The sequence below is a fragment of the Centroberyx affinis genome, unplaced genomic scaffold (genome assembly GCF_046629955.1).
Source record: "Centroberyx affinis isolate AG114_WGS23_722 - 3 ecotype Tasmania unplaced genomic scaffold, CSIRO-AGI_Caff_v1 ptg002461l_1, whole genome shotgun sequence".
Lineage (NCBI taxonomy): Eukaryota > Metazoa > Chordata > Actinopteri > Beryciformes > Berycidae > Centroberyx > Centroberyx affinis.
The window spans coordinates 75001-88760 of record NW_027280694.1 but is presented as its reverse complement, the minus strand read 5'-3'; the positions used below and the strand labels follow the sequence as shown (position 1 = coordinate 88760).

The following is a 13760-nucleotide window of genomic DNA, read 5'->3' as shown; positions in this document are numbered from 1 at the left end:
CAAGGAGCCGGGAGTTTAGATTGGAACGTGTCCCGCAGCTCGTGTGTTGTAGGTAGAAACTAGAGACAAGGAGCTAGGAGTTTGTATTGGAGCGTGCCCTTTAGCTTAGTCACACTGCAGGTAGAAACGAGAGACGAGGACCTCAGAGGTTGTTGAACTTGTCCTAGAAAGAAGGAGCTAACAGGAGGTTTGGAACTCGTCCCTCAGTTCATTTGAGATGTGTATCTTAGGGATTAGGTTAAGGACGTGAGTTTGGTGATTGAACGTGTCCTTTAGTGGAGTGGAAGGATGACGACTGAAGGTAAGAAGAAGGTAAGAGGAATTAATCCTCCATGTGGATAAATGTACTGGTGCTGGGTGCTTTAGGGAGCTAGGAGGGAAGGAGTTTAAAGGTGCATTTTAACATCAATAGATCATTGCCACATTCATTTTGAGAAATTAGTATACTTATCAAAAACAAACCAGACCATCACTGAGAAGCCTGTCAGCCTCTAGCGGCCTCTACTCTGCATCCTCCATTGTCTGGTCTGATGGATCTGGAGGGAAATCTGCTGGATCGCTTTACGGCACAAAACAGGAAGAGGTTCTGTTCTTCCAGAGCAAACGGAGCTAAAGCTGAAAGAGTTTCTGGCAGCAGATGGTGGAAGGAGAGAAAGGAAGATGGAGAAATCACTTCCAACATGTTGATCCTCTTCAGGGAGGGGGGAGGGGGGCAGGGAGCAACGGGGCTGATGGGAAATGTAGTCTTAATGTGGAGAAACACTAGAACTAACAATACTACAGACTGAGACAGAGGAGACCAATCGTCTCAAGCATGCTCTCATTGGTTTACAGTCATTAGACCAAGGTACCGCCAACAATATGACAATGATATACTGATGGTTAAAAATGCTGCATGTAGCACCTTTAAATTGAATGTTTCTCAGTGAAGGTGATGATGGTTAACCACACACACTAGTTGCTGCCTTTTAAACATTTACTGGGACAAAAGCAAACACTTTGATACAGCATGGAGACTTGATGAGGCGCCAATGTTGCCTCAATGTGTTTGTCCCAGTAAAAATGCTAAAAAGACACCTAATAGCGTGGTTTAGCTGTCTGTTCCTGATTCACACTGGGCCCAGAATCTAAACTGCGCATGGGTTCATGTCTCTGCTCCTCAGCAATGGCAGCAACACATGGCGGGAGTAGAATCTAGGAGCAAAGGGTGGGATTTAGGACATGAAGTGGAATTTATCAGCAGCATAAACAGGCACAGTAATTGAATATCTCCTTGGATCAACGGGTGCCAGACAGAAGAAATGGTAAACGTCCTTCAGACCAGCAGAAAGAGAGCTACAGGGTAAAAGCAGGAGAATTGGGACGTTTCCCAGAATAAATGGAAGACATCCTGGTCGCCAAGTGGCAGGGACTAGAGCAGAAATAGTCCCTAGACCAGAAGGAATCAATCAACTGAATCAATTGTTTACATCCCTACAGAAGTGGCACGGGACCTTCTTTAGAGTTTAGGAGTTGAAATGGTATGTGTCCTTCTGACCAGAGATAAGGGCCACTTAGAGGAAATTGGACAGGTCCCACAAGAGACTAAGAGATGAAACACAGGGCATCCAATGGCACTTGTTCAGTGTCCTTAGAGCAGTGGTGAGGGGAATTCTGAGGGGATTTCTAGCTGGAAAAATTGAAACTGGTCCTAGAGAACAAGGTGGACATGTCGCAGAGGTTTAATGGAACGTTTGTTTGCAAGGGGATTTATATAGTGTCCTAGATCAGAGGTGAGGGAACTTGTGAAGTTTCCGATAGATTAAATGGTATACATCCTACACCAGAGGTGAGGAGACTTGGTATGTGTCCTAGGCCAGTGCTTAAGAGACTTGTTTGATTTCCAGTAGATAATATGGAGTGTATCCTAGACTAGAAGTGAATAAACGTATGTAGTATCCAGTAGATTAAATGGGAGGTATCCTAGACCAGAGGTGAGGGAACTTGTCTGGTTTCCAGTAGAAGAAATGGAGCCTATCCTAGACCAGGGGAGAAGGAACTTGTTTGTTTTCTGGTATTATAAATAGGATGTGTCCTAGACAAGTTGTGAGGAAACTTGTTTGGTTTACAGTAGAATAAAAGGAACATGTCCTAGATGAGAGGAGAGGGAACTTGTCTGGTTTCCAGTAGAAAAAATGGAACGTGTCCTAGACCGGAGGTGAGGGAACTTGTCTGGTTTCCAGTAAAAGAAATGGAACGTGTCCTAGACTGGAGGTGAGGGAACTTGTTTGGTTTCGAGTAGGTGAAATGGGATGTGTCCTAGACCAGTGGAGAAGAAACCTGTCTGGTTTCCAGTAGAAAAAATGGAACGTGTCCTAGACCGGAGGTGAGGGAACTTGTCTGGTTTCCAGTAAAAGAAATGGAACGTGTCCTAAACTGGAGGTGAGGGAACTTGTTTGGTTTCGAGTAGGTGAAATGGGATGTGTCCTAGACCAGTGGAGAAGAAACTTGTCTGGTTTCCAGTAGAAAAAATGGAACATGTCCTAGACCGGAGGTGAGGGAACTTGTCTGGTTTCCAGTGAAAGAAATGGAACGTGTCCTAGACTGGAGGTGAGGGAACTTGTTTGGTTTCGAGTAGGTGAAATGGGATGTGTCCTAGACCAGTGGAGAAGAAACTTGTCTGGTTTCCAGTATTAGAAATGGAATGTGTCCTAGACCAGAGATGAGGGAACTTGTTTGGTTATCAGTAGAAGAAATGGGACGTGTTCTAGACCAGAGGAGAGGGAACTTGTCTGGTTTCCAGCAGTGGGGATTCCTGCTCTGGTTCCAGTGTGTCTCCACTGCTCTGCTCCTCTGTACTGCTCACAGTGTTGGTGTCTACGGGAGCCTCGTCCTGGAGGAACACACACACACACACACACAACAGGAGGCTGTGTCAAATTTTTTTTGGACATTTCAACATATGGAGGATAAGATCAGATGAAACTTTAATGATAAAATAAATGACAAAGGAAGCCAAACTGAGGTATAAAATCTATTCAAGTAACAATATCTTCCTCTGAGATAAAGCAACAATAGTGAGGCAATTTATTCACTTTTGCTCAATATCAGCGTTGTCGTGTGCATCAATGCATTGTGTGTGTGTGTGTGTGTGTGTGTGTGTGCACGTGCGCTCACCGTCACCCAGGGGTGTGACAGGACCTCCTCGGCAGTGTAACGAGCATCCACATTCACCTGCAGCATCTGACCAATCAGCATCTGAGGAGCAGGTCAGGTGACTGTTAACAGGCTGCAGTGTTCATGTGCTTCCATGTTCAAGTGCTTCTCTTTCTGCATTCACATGCTATTGGATATATCAGATAAATTAATTTCACATGAACACCATTCAAAGTTAGATGATGAACTCGTGAAGTCTGAGAAAATTTTGTTACTCGAGTTTCTGAGTTCTGAGACAATATGGTGGAAAACTCACGTTTTGTGTGAGTCAGCAGTAACAAAGCACTTCCATGGGTGTAGTTAGCCAGACTAACCATCATAACTTGTTAAATGGAAGAAGCACCCAAAGCTACATCATCCATGTTAATTTATCGTTTGTATTCCAGTTTGATTTTCTGACAAAATAGCATGTGAAAGCAACACTGGGGAAATGATGCCTCTCACTGCTGGGTACCAGCATTCAAAATGACACCAATTGGCCCAAGGAGGAACTACAATTACAGCTCAAAACAAGGAGACATATCTGTTATTCATTACTGACTAACTAGCTAACTAAGTAACTGACGGACTGACTGTCTAACTGACGGGGGGCAGATTACACATTTTTCAAGCTCAAGTGAGCAACAATTTGAGATCAGGCAGAGTCTGCAGTAGTCCAGGGTAGTTCAGGATAGTTCAAGGTAGTTCAACATAGTTCAAGGTAGTTCAGGATAGTTCCAGGTAGTTCAAGGTAGTTCAAGGTAGTTCAATGTAGTTCAGGGTAGTCCCGGATAATTCAGGATAATTCAAGGTAGTCCAGGGTAGTTCACAGTAGTTCAGGATAGTTCAAGGTAGTTCAGGATAGTTCAAGGTAGTTCTGGATGGTTCAGGATAGTTCAGGATAGTTCAAGGTAGTTCTGGATGGTTCAAGATAGTTCAGGGTAGTACAGGATAATTCAGGGTAGTCCGGGGTAGTTTAGGATAGTTCAAGGTAGTTAAGTGTAGTCCAGGGTAGTTCAGGGTAGTACAGGATAATTCAGGGTTGTCCGGGGTAGTACAGGGTAGTACAGGGTATTTCAGGGTAGTCCAGGGTAGTTCAGGGTAGTTCAGGGTAGTTCAAGGTAGTTCAGGATAGTTCAGGGTAGTACAGGATAGTTCAGGATAGTTCAGGGTAGTACAGGGCAATGTCATTATTTTTCCTTGCAAATCGTAGCACAAACCACAATTGCTGCATGTTTGTTAAAATAATAAATAATAATATATAATAACATTTAAATAAGTAACTAACTGACTGACTGACTGACTGACTGACTAAGGAACTGATTTATTGATTGATTGATTGATTGATTGATTGATTGATTGATTGATTGATTGATTGATTGATTGATTGATTGATTGATTACCTTGGCAGGCAGGCTGATGTTGTCCCAGTCTGGAGAGGGAAACTCCAGCTTCCCTCTGAGGATCTGATCAAACAATTCCTCCTGAACATTATTCTCACTGAGGAGAGGAGAGGAGTGAAAATGGCTTATTAATTCAAAAACAGTGACCAGATATTCATGAGTCAATAGCACAAAGATAGATAATAGTAAAATATGTAACAATATAATAATACAATCATAAATAAACAATAATAAATACATAAACTAACAAATGAATGCATAATAGTATGATAAATGAATAAATGAACAAATAAAATAATGACTAAATGAATGATTAAATGAATAAATACATATAAATACACATACAAATGAATGAATGGATCTGGTTGAAATCTTGTTTTGGAATGATCGACTGATTATTGATTATTTGATGATGTCATGTCAGGCGGGTTGTACCAACTGACCTTCTGAAGGGGGGGAATCCACACAGGAGGATGTAGGTGATCACTCCTGCCGCCCAGATGTCCACCTTCAGACCGTAACTACACACACACACACACACACACACACACACACACACACACACACACACAGCAGTATGAGATCACAGCACTTTCTTTTCTCTCTTTCTCATCTCTCTCTCTGTTTCACACACCTGCTACTCTCTCTCTCTCTCTCTCTCTGTCTCTCTCTCCCTATCCTTCTCTCTCTCTCTCTCTCTCTCTCTCTCTCTCTCTCTCTCACCCGGTTTCGGCGATGATCTCCGGAGCGACGTAGGTTGGCGTCCCGCACACGGTGAACAGCGGTCCTTCCACCACCGTCGCCAAGCCGAAATCCCCCAGCTTCAGGGACTTGGTGCCGTCTGGGTACTCACACACCTGCAGTACACATCACAGTACTCTGAGAAATACTTCAAATACACTGGAAACATACTTCAAATACACAGTACACTGAGAAATACTTCAAATACCTCAGAATTACACACACCATACAGAGAGGGCAGAGTTAATTGTACTAGTACCAATTCACTGTTAAAATATACTTTTAACAATGAAAAATAGTTCAAAATTCACTGTTAAAATGTTTTTAACAATGAATTGGTACTAGTACAATTAGCTGTTAAATGCACTTTAACAGTGACAGTGACAGTTTAACATTTTGAACTATTTTTCATTGAGCTAGTACCAATTCAGTGTTAAATTGTACACTTTAACAGTGAATTGTACTAGTACAATGAATACTTCAAAATGACACACAGTATACATAGAGTGCAGTAGATTATGATTACCGACAACAATTTATGTGTTTGACAGTGATTTGGTATAAAAGACTTAAAATACTCATGATAGTAAACTTGAAAATACTTTTAATACTTCAAACACTTAAACACATGGAATACACACTATAGTACATTAAAAGTACTTAAAATACTTAAATACTTAATTCTCTTAACATAAGGTGTTTCTGTGTGTGTGTGTGTGTGTGTGTGTGTGTGTACCAGCAGGTTCTCTGGCTTGATGTCCCGGTGCACGATGTTCATCCTGTGCAGGTATTTGACGGCTCCTGCCAGGTTGAACACCATCGCACTGGAGTCCCGCTCACTGTACTTAGTGGAGGAGGTGATGGCATCAAACAGGTCTCCTCCCTGAGAGAGAGAGAGAGAGAGAGAGAGAGAGAAGGAGGACAGGAAGATGAGGGAAGAGGAGAGAGGATGAAGAGGGAGGAACAGGAGAGGGAGATGGGGGAGGAAGAGAGACGAAGATTAGGGAAGAGAACAGAGGAAGGAGAGGGCGAGGAGAAAGAGGAGGAAAAGGGAGGAAAGAAGGGAGAGAGGAGGGGAGACAGAGAGAGGAAGAGGAGGGAACAGGAGAGGAAGAAGTGGAGGGAAAAGAGAGAGGAAGAGGAGGGAAGGGAAGAGAGAGGATGAGGGTGGGAAGGCAGAGAGGAAGAGGAGAGACGAGGAAGAGAGTTGGAAGAGGGAGGAACAGAAGATGGGAAGGGAGAGAGGAAGAGGAGGGAAGAGGAAGATGAGGGGAGAAAGGAAGGGAAAGAGGAAGAGAGGAGAGGATGAGAGAAGAAGATGGAGGAAGAAGAGGGAGGAAGGGAGAGGAAGATGAGGGTAGAGGAAGAGAGAGGAAAAGAGAGAAAAGAGAGAGATAATTCCAACAGTTATCAAAATTTGATTGGATGGGATATGTGTCTCCGCCCCCGAGTGCAGGATGAGTCATCAACATAAATATGCTGTTTACCGAAAAGAGACGATCTGTTCATTTTGATATAAAACTAAGAGAAATCAAAATTTTTTTTGTCCTGTACTGGTCAACAGGTGAACACTGGGTCCAGCCACATCAGCAAAAAGGTAAAAAAAAAAAGCTCACCTTCACCAGCTCCATGACCAGGAAGAGCTGAGTCGGCGTGTCGTCCACCTCGATCAGCTGGATGATGCTGGGGTGTCTGACCCGCCGCAGCACCGCCACCTCGTTCTCTATCAGGTGCTCCTGATAGAATATTATATTAGAATATTATATTGTAGGCCCATATTCTAATATCATATACTGTATAGCAGTGGTTCTCAACGTGGGGTCCGGGGACCACCAGGGGTCCTTAAAGGGGTTCCAGGGGGTCCCCAGCAAATTGATGAATTGTTAAACTTCACCATTATTTCATTTAGAAGAAGTTAACACCATTAGAGAATGTAGAAGAATGACTGTTTTGATCATACTTTCTCTGTTATCTCTCTACCTACGATACAGATAGTCATGGAATTCTGGACAAAATCATATCTGACATTAAAAATATTCTCAGATTTGGGGCCGAGAGACAATATCTCATCAAATGGGGGTCTGTGGCTCTAATGTGGACTACATTAGGGGTCCTTGATATGAAAAAGGTTGAGAATCACTGCTGTATAGAATATCATATATATTATATATGAAACATATTATCTCACCCTCATTGGATTTGATCAGTTTCTTTAGGAAAAATCCAATTTTAAGACTCTGTATGAATCAGAAAGTCAGATTACCTTCCCACAGCAGCGAGCTTTGTCGATGATCTTCAGAGCGAACTCCTGACCGGTCGACCTGCCAATCAAAACACACCAGTAAACATGTAGACACCAACAAAGAAGAAATGATGCAAAGTGTCAAAAAAAACTTCTGATGAAGGCCGATGCTGAAACACTCTGGAGTGTTGTAAGTGGTTTGAAAAGTCTCTAGATGAGCCAGAAAATACATAAAATAAAGGCTTTTTAATGTTTTTCAAAGAACAATGCGTTGGACTTTTGTTTCATTTGATGAGATAGACACCGTTTGAAAGATTTGACTCCTAAAATCTGACAAAATTATTGTTTACATGAAAGTAAAGAATATTCTGGGTTACCGTTGAGGTTAAAAACCATTTTCAGACCTCTGCTAACAAAACAGTTCTGTTTCTGCAGATCGGATCACCTGTTTAAAATGTTAGCTGATGAGTTTCAGTTCGCAAAATATTCCCAATTTTGGAATTTAACACTTCAAAGGCGATTCATTATTTCACGATGGAATATTCTGTCTCAACGATTTACTGAATAAATTAATGCAAAAAAACTATTAAGGATTTTTAAATTTTTAACAAATTCAACTTGGGTATCAACTGAAATGAAAACGGATTGAACCCCAGTGGGAGAGGTGCATGATGGGAATTGTATTTTTTTTTGTCATTGTCATTATTTTATATGTATGTTTTGTCATTACCTCTCCACACACTCCTTCACCACGGCAAAGTTTCCGTCTCCGATCACTTTACCGACTTTGTACTTCTCATTGATGATGGAGGAGGAAACACACCGATTACCATTCACTGAGAGGAGGAGGGGAGAGGAGGAGAGGAGAGGAGGAGGAGAGGAGAGGAGGAGGAGAGGAGGAGAGAAACAGAAAGAAGAGTGTCATCCACATAGCTGTTGATCTGCTGCATCTTTTCCCTTCAGCTTTCTTCTCCTGCTTGGCTGTGAGCGTCGCCGGTAACAGAGTTATGCAATTTCTGTTAAATTGTGCATTGTCCCTGTAAAAATAAACAATTAAATAAATAAATAGAGACAGCAAGAGGTCAAAGGTCACCAGGAGGAATTACTTCATTCTGGTTGCATTCAGGTTAGCTAGCTTATCTGAAGTTAAGAAAGAGGATAATGCTGCTGAAAACCAAACTGGAGCAGAAAGAGTCAGCGATGTGTCTGCTGCTGTTGAGGAAGAGGATGAAGAAGATGATGAGGAGGAGGATGAAGAAGAGGATGAAGAAGAGGATGAGGAGGAGGATGAAGAAGAGGATGAAGAAGAGGATGAGGAGGAGGATGAAGAAGAGGAGGAGGAGGATGAAGAAGAGGATGAAGAAGAGGATGAGGAGGAGGATGAAGAAGAGGATGAAGAAGGGGATGAGGAGGAGGATGAAGAAGGGGATGAGGAGGAGGATGAAGAAGAGGATGAGGAGGAGGATGAAGAAAAGGAGGAGGAAGAGGATGAAGAAGGGGATGAGGAGCAGGATGAGGAGGAGGATGAAGAAGAGAATGAGGAGGAGGATGAAGAGGAGGAGGAGGAGGATGAAGAAGAGGAGGAGGAGGAGCATGAAGAAGGGGATGAGGATGAGGATGAAGAAGAGGATGAAGAAGAGGATGAGGAGGAGGATGAAGAAGAGGATGAAGAAGGGGATGAGGATGAAGAAGAGGATGAGGAGGATGAAGAAGATGAAGAAGAGGATGAAGAGGATGAGGAAGAAGAGGATGAGGAGGATGAAGAAGAGGATGAGGAGGAGGATGAAGAAGAGGATGAGGAGGATGAAGAAGAGGATGAAGAAGGGGATGAAGGTTCATGACGTCTCTTATTTCTCTTATTTTGTATTCCTCCTTGAGGGACTCGCTTGTAATCACTGTATGACTCTCTGTTTTTTTTTATTGTTTTCATTTTATGCTAATTAGAGTTAATGAGATACTGTAATCCTTCTGGGTTTGTTTTCCTCACCTTCCTTTGTGTGAAATAAACTAAACTAAAAAGTGACGTCCTGCTGGAGAGCAGAGCAGCCGCAGGTTTATCTGATCTCAGAGCAGCTGGATAGAGACATTTCACACTGATGAGACGTGATGAGGCTGAAGCTGAGTCATGTTCAGCTGGGAGCCACAAAACATTCTGCGTCCAGAACACCAGGCGCCTGCTGCCTCCACTAAACATTTAAAACAAGGCCCAGTGTGCTGGTCCTGTGATCACAGCCTGGGGGAGAGTTCCTGCTGCACTCATTTGTGTGAAGCTGAGGATACTCAGGCACATTTTAGGGGAAATTTGGGGAAAAATTTGCCGCTAATGAATATGAGCGACTGGGCAATGGGCAATGGAAACCAGTGGTGGAAGAAGTGCTGAGATCTTTTACTTCAGTAAAAGTAGCAATATAACAATGTAAAGATACTCCATTACAAGTAAAAGTCCTGCATTCAAAATCTTACTTAAGTAAAAGTACATAAGTATTGGCAGCAAAATGTACTTATAGAGTATCAAAGTAAACGTACTCATTATGCAAACTGTCCCCATTTAGAGAGTTATATTTTTCATAAATTATTGGAATATTAATACTGATTTATTGACATACATGTACATGTAAGCAGCATTTTAAAGTTGTCAACGTGAAGCTAATCTTAACAAGTTAGCTATACTTTTGTAGTCTTGTGTAGTCTAATCTATAACAATGCTATTTTATAGTTATTTTATAAAGATGATCAAATGTTTTAAATATAAAATATTGATCTGAAAAATAACTAGTAACTATAGCTGTGAAATAAATGTAATGGAGTAAAAAGTACAATATTTCCCTCTAAAATGTAGTGGAATATAAGTACAAAGTAGCATAAAATGGAAATATTCAAGTAAAGTACAAGTACCTCAAAATTGTAGTTAAGTACAGTACTTGAGTAAATGTACTTAGTTACTTTCCACCACTGATGGAAACGGACAAATTTGACAGTTGGAGTGAAAATGGACAAAATAACAAACTGCTGTCATCTCCGTCATCTTAGCCTCTACTGAAAATGTAATAATTTAATCATTTTATCAGGTTATCCACTGGAATGTCATCATGTGTATTATGGTTTTATGTTTAAGCTTGCTAGATTAAATGTTCTTTAAAAAGAATCACAGCTATTATTTCCTAGTTGTGTTTACTATTTAGTAGCAGTTGGACCACTTTGAAAATACAGGTCACCTAACCAGTTTTGTTGTCTCTGATTGGATTTCAAACTGATACGTTGTTTTCAGTGAGAAAATATTTGCCCCAAATTTGCCCTAAAATGTTCCTGTGTGTCATCACCTTTAGAACACACATGTCCACATATTCAGTTCTATTTTGAAACATTTGACAAAGAACAGACTGCAGCGGTCACTCAAAACGCAAAATAAGCTCCAACAGGGCGAATCCACAGACATTAATCATTTGACATGAAATACTGAAAGTCTTTTCTTCCAAACACTAGTCCAACTAAAAAAGAGTGGATAGAGACAGCAGGTCTGCGCACCTATTACAATGTGTCAGAAATGGCTATCCAAAACAAAGATAAATAATTTCATTTTACAGAACACTGGTTTCCCACATACAGTCTGTTCCTTTTGGGAAGATGAATTTAATATTTTGATACCTTGGAAACACTTCAGAATCTTTCAGTTGAAGATATTCTACAAACTTACTGCTACTAAAAAACAACTTAACATGTTTAATATTGAACAATCATCATTATGTAGATTCTGTAATGAGGAAGAGGAAGACCAGTTGCATTTGTTTTTCTATTGTCCATATGTTTCAAGTTTGTGGACCAATATTGAAAATTGGCTACGGCCACTCAATATTTATTTTATACTTATACCTTTAAACATTATGTTGGGGGTTCTGGATGAAAACTGTCCCCAGATAATAAATACAATTATTCTGTTAGGTAAAATATTTATATTTAAAGCTCAATCAAGAACTAATTTGAAAAATTAGTTCTTGATTGGAAAGAATAATTGCTGCAAACCATTACAACGTAGCACAACACAATATGAAATGGGGAAAAATTTGCTCTGGTGGAGAGTGGGACTATATAAAACTCATAAGCTCTACCTGTCATGAGTATATTTCAGTTTCTAAATTTAAATTTTGAAGGGATCCTATTATTTTTATTTTGTCTTTTTTATTTTGATTTACTTTTTTTACTACTTGTTTTTTTTTCTTTTCTTTTTTGTGAGGATATATTGTCATGTCATCATATTGTTGTGTGTGTTATGTGTATTATTTGCCTGTAATAAAAAACAAAAAAAAAACACTAGTCCAGCATCTTATTGCAGTAACGTCTTTTCACCACAAGGTGTCAACAGTCAGCCTGATTAGAAATCAACATGATGGATCTGACTTCCTGACTGCAGAGTGATGTGATCAGATGTGAAGCAGCAGTCTGTCAGTCAGACTGCTGAGGAATGTGAGATGGAAGCAGCCTCAAAACCTTCATGCAACCGTCCAGAGCTTGTGACAGAACATTCATTTAAACAACAAATTCCGTTAATATTCTGTAACAATTCTCTTTTATTATGAAGGGTGTGGAAAGCAACTATATTGGACAATGTTTCTGCACTGTTTAACCTCTTCTTCCCTACTGCCCCCACCACTGGCTCCATCATTACAAACGCAGGTTGCAGGGCCAAGCTTTGTTCAAACCCACAGAACTTTATTTTAAATTCTAGTCAAGATAACAAAGACACCAAATATGTCATGCTGACTTAGAGGAAAATGTGTATAAAATGATACACAAACATCTAGATTTTATGTAATGGTGCAGCCATAAAAACATGGTGTCTTGTTATTTGAATATTTCATTCAATAGAGCTTCAAGAAAGAGTTGGAACAGCAGATACAGAAAATTCTAACTTTGAGGATGCTTAAGGGGAAATTTCAGGGTAAAGTCAGCTAAAGTCAGGGTACAAGGGGTTAAATTCTGTACTTGATTGATTCTATTAATCCTGACTGTTTATTAGTGCTGTGTGACTGTGCTTACCTAAAGGCTTTTGTCTTTTGCAGCTTCTCTGTACAGTTTGTCTCGAAAACAAACTGCAAAACAGATTTTTAATCTCAGTGAGACAAATAAAGGTTCAATAAAATAAAACTCAGACTAATCCATGTCATCTACTTAATTTGTATTCTGGCATTTTGTTTGATAGTGTGTTTGTGTTGGATGGGGAGGTGTCTGTTGTTTTTGGTATTTTTACATCTTTTTTATTATTTACAGCGTTTCTGTATGCTTATATATTGGAAAAAGCTCTAAATAAAATATATAAATAAAATAAAACTCCATTCATTCTCCTGCTGGGAGCCTATGGTTTTATACTGTGATGCTGCTGCCACCTAGTGGTTGAAATGTTTAAAATGGTTTCATTTCTGCCTGTCACTGACACAGTATGCAGCAGTCTGATCAAGTCTGTCACCTGTCTGGGAAAATCAGATCTGAGGAAGTGAACCAGGAGTTTTCCTCTGAACCAGGACTGTCCAGGAGCCAGTGAGCAAGGCACTCCAGAGCTCACTTCACTGGGCACTTTACATTTCAGGGGCTTTTTATAAACTGTAAAATGCATTTTTGCCCCAAGTCCTCGTTAATTTCTGACTGTGACACACACATTTAGACACATACATTTTGGGACATAAACACACACACACACACACACCTTCAGGCGTGGTGTCATCTGGTTGCTCGGCCTCTCCGTTTACATCTGAGGAGGAAGCACGATGAGGAGAGATCTGGAGAGAGGGGGGGGGGGGAGAGAGAGAGAGAGAGAGGGAGCAGTCGAGGAAGGAGTGTAGCAGAAAAGAGAGAGAATAAGGTTTACTCTTTTTTTAATTAAATTGATCCATCATATCCATACTGTGAGAAATTATTCTCACAAATTGCCCAGCAGGTCCTAGTTACCTAGTAAATTCTGATTGGTCATCTAGCAATTTCTGATTGGTCACTTGGTGATATCTGATTGGTTACCTAGTGATTTTACATTGGTTACATACTGATTTCTTATTGGACAGCTAGCAAATTCTGATTCTTCACCTAATGATTTCTGATTTGTTACTGAGTGACTCCTGACTACTTACATATGGATATCTGATTAGTTGGCTAGCAATTTCTGATAGGTTGCCTAGAGATTTCTGAGGCTCAAACTTCATCTATAGAAATCA

At 40.6% G+C, this 13760-nt stretch overlaps 1 protein-coding gene across 1 annotated transcript in view; it reads right to left on the bottom strand.

Annotated features, from left to right (window-relative positions):
• Nucleotides 1–2746: 2746 nt before the first annotated feature.
• The window catches only part of LOC139656359 (serine/threonine-protein kinase DCLK2-like), a 25303-nt gene continuing 14289 nt past the window's right edge, over nucleotides 2747–13760 (bottom strand). The window contains exons 6-15 of the mRNA XM_071533909.1: nucleotides 13259–13331; nucleotides 8291–8396; nucleotides 7582–7639; nucleotides 6935–7054; nucleotides 6055–6201; nucleotides 5301–5434; nucleotides 5021–5098; nucleotides 4578–4674; nucleotides 3157–3237; nucleotides 2747–2872 (exon numbers count right to left, since the gene is read on the bottom strand). Of these exons, the coding sequence (XP_071390010.1) occupies nucleotides 2747–2872; nucleotides 3157–3237; nucleotides 4578–4674; nucleotides 5021–5098; nucleotides 5301–5434; nucleotides 6055–6201; nucleotides 6935–7054; nucleotides 7582–7639; nucleotides 8291–8396; nucleotides 13259–13331 (1020 nt within the window). The remainder of the gene's footprint in view (nucleotides 2873–3156; nucleotides 3238–4577; nucleotides 4675–5020; nucleotides 5099–5300; nucleotides 5435–6054; nucleotides 6202–6934; nucleotides 7055–7581; nucleotides 7640–8290; nucleotides 8397–13258; nucleotides 13332–13760) is intronic.